Here is a 7,544-nt window from a genome sequence, read left to right as displayed (position 1 = left end):
AGAGGGAGGGGCAGGTTCTCCCCCAGACTCCTGGCCAGGGGGCACACCACAGGAAGCAGAGAAAACCTTACTTAGAGGCACAGCTAAGCAGGAAAACAGAAGGGACAAGTGGGAAGTGCCACAGAAATTGCACTAAGCCTCCCATCACTGCCTACTGGTTCATTGAGCAGGATGGGTAATGGGGAAGGTACTTTCCAGAGGCTTCTGGCAGCAGGACAAGTCTCCTATTTGCTTGTCCTCCTGGTTTTCTCTTTAATCTCCAGTTTTAATGCTACTGTGCATAAAGAGAAGATGGGTGCATCTGAGGGCAGAGAGGATGGGTCACCCCTCCCTTTTCAAAGGGTGCTCTGAGCCCTGGGATCTGGGCAAGGGTGCGCCTGACTCATGGCTGAGCCTGCAATGCAATGACCTGTAGTACCTGCAACTCGTAAAAGCGCAGGGTTGAGCCCTTCATGGACACAAGGATTCCCATATCAAAGAACTTCTGGGCTCAGTTTGACTCTAGGGACCCAGGCCAGGAAAAGCACCCTGGTCCCGTGCTCCAGTCCTGGGCATCAGACCCAAGAAGCCAGATCATGGAGATGCAGGCTGGGTGATACCACCAGGGAGAGCTCAGCTGCAGGAGGAGGTTGGCAGGGAAGGCACCAGCTCCTGCTCAGAGCCCCACAGCCTGGCCAAGGATGCTGGCATCTTCCCACAGGACTCATCTCAGCAGAACGTGTCTGGACAAGCAGCACCGGTGATGACATACTGGGAATGAGAGGGGAGTAAGCACTGGCCCGAGGAGGATGATGCCAGGCCTGGATCCTCTCCATCACCCACACACTTTATTGTTTAGGCAAGAGCAAACAGTGCAATGGGACAAGAAGGGGCTTTTATTTACCTGGCTTCCCACCTTTCCTAGCCAGCCACATGTCCCATCTCGTAAAAAAAAACCAGGCAGGTCCCTAAGCCCCTGCCAGCTGGGTCCGAGGTGCCGAGGGAGCTCTGCCCATGGAGAGCAGCCCCTTGCCTGAGCACCAAGCAGAGGAGACCACCAGCACAGGGGAAAAACAGCTCTTGTAGTGGCAGACATGCCTAGGGCACATTCACAGCGCCCATGGACTACTCTGCACCAAGAAGTGACGTGAAGTGGCCGTGTGGGGGCTGCAGAAGAGGGAACAGTTTTTAGACACCACAGTGCTGCTTACTTTGCCTGCGCGTACATGTGGGGAAGGTGCAGCCAGTTCATCCCCAGTCACTACAGGAGCAACATGTACAACACAAGGGATGCTGGTGACAGAAAAAGACCCTGCACACCATCTCTTTGGAGGCAAGGGACAAACCAGTTCCAGTAATGCCCCTGGAAGGGGTATTATGGCACCAGCTGAGACCAGCATAGCATTTCCCTTTGGTGCCTGCTCTTGCTGCAGAGAAGCAGACGGGTGTTTTTGCTGTGGACCTTCAATCCTACCTCCTGGCTGGGAATGTCCATGCCAGGTCAGACCCTGAGACCACAGCAGCTGTGCCTGCTGTGTCTTGTGTCCCTTGAATGCAGCCTGGGAAGCATCCAAGACAGCTTTCACCATGCCTTGGAGAGAGAGGAGTGCTCTCATGATCCCAGCTGTGAAACCTGACAACCAGAGAACAACACAAAACATTCTTATTTTGCTTGCATAGATGCAGCCTTGTCTTTCTTTCCCGGCATTGTGCACCGTCACCAAGAGAGCAGCTGTTTTGTCAGCTCCCTAGGAAAGCTTTTCGGTTATAATGTCTTATTATCCCACATGTGAAATACAGGTCCCAGGCATAGATAAAAGGACTGCAGGTGATTCAGCCGATGGTCCAGAATACCTCACAACAAAGTGATTGCTGCACATAGCCCCAGACCTACTGAGGGCACATCTGCATCATACTGCAACAGATCCTGATCCTGACCCACCAGTCCCTGAGGATGCAGTGAGGGTAGGCACAGAGCAGGAAAAACACAGCTGGGGAGAGAGAAGCAGGAGGACTTGGAACATTTTTTACCGAAACTAGTTCTTGGCTGGGACTCAAGGTTTCTGACATGGCAGTGACTAGCTGCTTTCTTTAAGGAAAGTGGCTGCTTCCTTCTAAAGAGATCATTGCCATTTTGTATCAGAAAAAACTCACTCAGTAGTTTATGAATTGCTGAGCCCTGATAGTTTTTGACAGATTTCCAAGAGTCACGTTCTGGAGTAGGGACAGCTGCTGCATGGCTGGAGGAGGGACAGAGAGTCAAGACCACATACCTGGCCCAGGACAGCATCTCCTCCTGTACTTCACTGGGGAGTAAGGGCAGCCTGCTGCCAGAGCTGTGACCTGGATCACCACCCCCTTGAGAGACGCAGAAGACAGACCTGGCAGGGATATGTGATGAATGGCTGCATTGCTCTGAGGAGGGTGCGTTTACTGCTCCCAGAATAGATGGGAGCCATGAGTTTTGCAGACACGCTTTTACAGGCAGGTTGGCCAAGCCATTCCTCAAACTCTGATGGAAATAGACCTACTTCCAACATCCAAGAGATTGGTGCAAGCCCCTTCTCCCTCAGCTTCCCAAGGAACTGGGCCAGGAGACTGTGTTCCTCGTCAGGGTAGCCTCCAGCCAAGGATGAGCCTGATCGACCCCACACTAAGCAGCCCCTGCCCTGCACAGGGACCCACACCAGCTGCAGCAGCTCAGCCCCGGTGCAGCTCCAAACAGAGCATCCTCCCCCTCCCCAGCCGCAGCCCCTCGCGGGTCACTGAGTGAGCAGCAGGAAGGCTTCTGCCCAAGCAAGCACCAGTTATCCTCCTTTCCCACTCACGCTGTTTGTCTTGGCCTCTCTTCCCATACCAGCCTTCCTTCTCTTCTTCCTTCTCCTCAGGATTGTATTGCTGGGGCTGTCACTATAGTTAATGAGCTGGGACAAAGCTGGTGCTCTGGGAAAGTCACGCCACGAGTCTCACCCAGGGCACTGTGTGTGCACAGATACCAGGGAAGAAGACCCCCGAGGGGGGAACACTTGAAAAAGAAACCCAATGGCTACCAACCAAGGAAGCCAGCAGACCTGAAGAGAAAAAGGACCGCGGCTACATTTGCATTCAACAGGTCTCAGCAAAAGCCATCAGGTGCCTGGACATCCCCTCACTTGGACAGCCCAGCTACTGCATCACTGTGGATGGCATCCTCTGAAGGGGCTGGTGGTCACATCATCCCTGCCTTCAGAAACAGTCCCTGGGTCGTCTCACTCCCAGGTGCCCAGGCTGGCTGGCTGGCACTGTGGACTTCAGGAGCAGAGCATGGTGCCTGGCTGTTGGCCATGCAAATCCCACTCATGCACATTCAGCCCATGTTTCAGCTGAACAGAGAAGCTTTTTTCAAACCTCACATGGCCTGGGCAAAAGGGTACTTCCCAAGGAGACATAAGGTTACTCTGGGGCAGCGAGACTGTAGTCCCGGTGCGCAGACCCCGGAGACCCAGGGCTCAGGAGGAAAATGACCAGGGACTCACAGCTCATCCATGATGAGGGGCAGGAGCTTGTGGGCTGTCCTCCATGCCTTATCCATGGATGTGCCCGGGATCAGGTGTCTTCACCTGCTTCCATTTCCCCAAAAGCTCTTTCTCCTCACCTGCACCCCAGCTGCTAACAAGCACCAAACTGCCAGGGCAATCAACAGAACTGAACAGCCACGCTGTACCTCAGTTTCCCTTCACCACAAAGACAAAGCTTCTTTCCCGCAGCTCTTCATCCATGGCCCATGCTCCTTTGGGAGCTGGGAGCTGGGGTGCTCCAGCTCAGAAGCTGAGCTGGTGGGACTGAAGTGTTTTGGATTGGATGGTGCAATACAACCCCCCGGGGACCCACTCCAGCAGCCTGGCTGAGCGGCGCAGAGCAGGGCGCCTGCCTTGCCATGGTGCCAAGAAACTCCCAGGAGACACTTGCAGCCCAGCTGCTGTAGAACATGTCCTTCACTTCTATGAAAGCCCCTTTCCCCCACCTTGCACCCCAGTGCAGCCCCCTTGCAACTGCAGCAGCACTGGCTGCACACCCCATGCTCCACACTGCCCTTTGGTCTCAAACATGAGGCAGGGCAACTACTCACTGGCATTTCTTTTTATTTAACAAAATCACAGCACAATAAAAAAGAGAGAAAAGAAGCAACTTACACCTGTAATTGTTGCATTGAACAGATCTAGCAGCAAATACCTGAGAGTGGTGCAAACACTGCTCACACATCCCTGCCCGGGCAGGACAGGGTTTGAATGCAGTGATAGGATGGGGGACCCAGAAGGGGGGCACTGTCCCTGAGGAGAGCAGGGGCCAAGGGCAACATCGCTGCCTGCTCTGCCGCCACCGCATTACTGGCTCTATTTCTACCTGTGAAAGAAGTCCAGGAGGGGAAACAATGCAGGGAAGTCAGGGCATGAGAGAGGAACCGCACCAGCCATGCTCTGCCCAAAGGCTTCTAGGCTGTGCTCAGCGAGGGAGAAGCACAGTGCATGGCCAGTGAGGAACATCTCCATCCCTCCCCTCCATCCCCACACTGTCCCATCCTGACAGCCCTTTCCAGGGATATAGAAGGGCTCAGGCTTGGGGCTGACGATGGAAACCAAAAAGATCAGAGTAGTGCTGGAGGTCACAGCTGCTGTGCTGAAGGGAAGGCTGAGACCCTCTAAACTCATCTTGCAGAACAGTCCATCAACCAGCTTCCAGGCTGTGAAGGCAGCAGGGTCTCTGGTCCGGTAGCCCCTGGCTCAGCCTGACAAAGGTTGCTGGGTCACAGTAGAGACAGAGGGAAGAAGAGAGAGCAGGCAGGGCTCTGCCCAGCCCCACGCACTGGCACGAGTCCCCAGGAGGGTCAGCTAGAGGTGAAAGCATGTTGGCTCCATTAGCTTCAGATTCACAGCTGGGAGACAGCCCCACTCCGGGTGCTGGGATAGGCCACAAGCTTCTTCAGAGCTTACTTGCCCTGCGTTTTGGCCTGGGGAAATGAAAAAGACATCTTTGATGAGTGTGATCCTCAGGACAGGAGCCTCCTCAGAGTCCCTTCCTCGAGGTCAGGGTGGTCACCAAGAGGTGCCCTCCCCTGGCCAAACTATGGTAGTGAAGCAGGGACCTGACAGGGCTTGAAAAGCACCAACTGAATTCATTGCAAGCCCTCCCAGTGAAGATGTACAAGTTGCAAGCTCCAAGCTTGCAGGGCAGAAGTGGGTAGGGGTTTGTTCCCAGTGTCATTTGCTGTGGCACCCATCAGGCTCAGCCCGGGGTAGCCCTGAGTGGGCAACAGCCCCAAGACTGCATTTATTTGGGGTGGAAAAGGGACTGCAAAGGAGCCAGACTGATCCCAGTTGGAAGGAGGAGGGATGGAGACCGCAACAAAGTACCCATCCCTCAGTAGAGCATGTCCCAGCTCTTCCCAGCAGCCCAGTCACACTGCGAAAAGCCTGTTTGGTGGTGGATAAACCCACCCCTGGGCTGCCCCTATTCCCAGCTGAGAACAGGGACAACTTACCTTCCTGGCAGAGCTGGCATCCAGCTTCTCTTGGAGGCGAACCACCCACGGGGCTTGGAGAGGGGCACAGAGACGTTTGCCCTTTGTGGTGATGAACCTGCCAGGTCCATGGGGAAAAAAACAGGATGAGGTGAGTAGGACATCCAGGGGATACTCAAGCACAGCTCAAGCTCTCACCCACTGCCTCCCTTTACTGCCCTCCTCCACCTCTACCTTGAGATGGCTTTCTTCCCTGACTTTTATCCCCACTTTCCCCCTCCCAGCAGATCCTGCTCTGATGGAGCCTCTGATCTCCAGGGTCTCTTCCACAACCCTCCCCTTGCCCCCAAACCTAGCTCAACATCCCTCCACCACCCTTCTCTGCCTCCCTGCAGAGTCCATCAATTGGCTCTCGTCCTTCAGCCATCACGACCCCAGGGCTCTTACACGGCAGCCGGGATGTCGCACCCATCCTGCACCAACTGGAGCCGGTAATCCTGCACTATCCGCCGCGGGATGGGTATCTCGCTTGTCCGCAGGCAGCAGTCAAGGACGTTGTTCCCACCATGCACTGGAGGAGGAACACAACAGTCAGGCTGAGTATCCTCTCCCTGGGTTGGCTGCACTTTCACCCAGCCTCCCCGGAGGAGGGGCAGGATGGCACCCGTCAGAGATGCCCTCACACACCGCCCCGGCTGCACACACAGGCACGAGCCTTATTGCTCCCACGCCCCAGCACCAGGAGCCCTCTACCTCCTTCCAACACAAAGCAAAGGAGATGAGACACAGCGAAATGGCAGAGGGCAACCCTTCTGCATGCCTGTGTCCCTCCTGCACCCCCAGGGCCAGTGCCAGCACCAAGCAAAGCAGGACAAGGGTCTTTACCTGGCTTCAGAACGCTGCAATACAGACACCCATTCTTGAGGGGCTGAGAATGACTTCAGCTTTATTTGATGAAGCAGTCATAGGTTTTGCAGCTACCTCATCACCAGCCCACCCCATACCAATCAGTCCTGTGACAGCTGGGGGACACAGCTCTCTGCACTTCACTGCGGAGTAGGGGACCTTGGTCACCCTGCAAGCAAATGCTGTATTCACTGTTAATGCCCATCAAGGCTGGCAGTGCCTAGGGATGCCTGTAACCCCAGGCAGCAAGGTGTGGTGCAACACCACAAAGTGTCTGATCTTCCCAGCTCCCCACAGCAGAGCAGAGGGCCTGGTGTCACACACCCAGACAGCTGTGACCTGTGCAAACCCCATGTCCCACACCAGCAGCCCCTCAAACATGGGCTCTGCCCTAACACATGCCTTCCCTCTCAGCCCTGCCACTTGTCGCCAGGCTGCCCCACACCAAAGAGTGCCAGGGATGCTCCCCTGGTGTGCTGGGGAGAATGGGACCAAGGTGAACCCAGCCCGGTGTGCACAAGCTGGTCTAGGGCACTGGGAGGCAGGATTGCTCCATGGCCTTTCCCAAGCTCGGCTTTCCAGCCCCAGTGCCCTGCAAGCTCCTGCTTGGACTTTGGGCAGGACAGGGTCCCTCTGGGACAGGTTACAAGAAGAGTACGCGGGAGGGCTGCAACAGAGCCCCAGTCATAAGTCCCTCTAGAAGTCTGATGGACATGCAAAGGAGAGCAAGAAACTGGATCCTCTCCCTTCTGCAAGAAAGGCAGTCCGAGAGGTTCCCTCTTACCATCCAGGATACGTCCCAGCACCAGGAGACTAAGGCAGAGAAGATACAGCCGCTGCATTTTGCTGATGAGTCTGGCGGAGGATGGGCTGGAGGCGACGGTGCTCCGGGTGGTAGAGGTGAGCCCTGAACAGCTTCCCTGTGCTCTGCTGCTGGTGCTCCCTGCTGCCTATTTATCCTTCCAGCTTGTGGCTTTCACTTTCTTTTGGAGAAGAAGGGTGGGAAGTTACAACAAGTCTTGCCACAGGCTGAATTTTAATCTTTGAGCATTTCCCGAATATCCTGCCTGCTTTCCCTGTAGCCAGATGCTCTGTAGTTCCAGTCAAATAACCTCTTGCCCTCTCTGCTGCCGGCACCCGGACCACAGGGGCTGCTGGGCAG

At 55.3% G+C, this 7,544-nt stretch overlaps 1 protein-coding gene across 1 annotated transcript; it reads right to left on the bottom strand.

The window, feature by feature from the left end:
* Window positions 1-4,083: 4,083 nt before the first annotated feature.
* CCL19 (C-C motif chemokine ligand 19) lies at window positions 4,084-7,289 on the bottom strand. The gene is made up of 4 exons (XM_074812870.1): window positions 7,167-7,289; window positions 5,924-6,047; window positions 5,498-5,594; window positions 4,084-4,966 (listed from the first exon to the last, which is right to left on the bottom strand). The coding sequence occupies exons 1-4, from the start codon at window positions 7,222-7,224 to the stop codon at window positions 4,946-4,948; spliced, it is 300 nt and encodes a 99-aa protein (XP_074668971.1). The 5' UTR covers window positions 7,225-7,289; the 3' UTR covers window positions 4,084-4,945.
* Window positions 7,290-7,544: the final 255 nt, after the last annotated feature.

The sequence above is a fragment of the Strix aluco genome, chromosome Z, assembly GCF_031877795.1.
Source record: "Strix aluco isolate bStrAlu1 chromosome Z, bStrAlu1.hap1, whole genome shotgun sequence".
Taxonomy (NCBI): Eukaryota; Metazoa; Chordata; class Aves; order Strigiformes; family Strigidae; genus Strix; species Strix aluco.
The sequence above is the reverse complement of the archived record's forward strand: the minus strand, read 5'-3'. Positions and strand labels throughout refer to the sequence as shown.

What these genes read in the sequence shown, in the direction of transcription:
- CCL19 (XM_074812870.1), bottom strand. Translation starts at nt 7,224, where the DNA reads ATGCAGCGGCTGTATCTTCTCTGCCTTAGTCTCCTGGTGCTGGGACGT. An exon ending in GCTGGGACGTATCCTGGATG is followed by an intron (nt 6,048 to 7,166) that starts GTAAGAGGGAAC and finishes TTCCTCCTCCAG; the next exon opens with TGCATGGTGGGAACAACGTC. An exon ending in TGCGACATCCCGGCTGCCGT is followed by an intron (nt 5,595 to 5,923) that starts GTAAGAGCCCTG and finishes TGGACCTGGCAG; the next exon opens with GTTCATCACCACAAAGGGCA.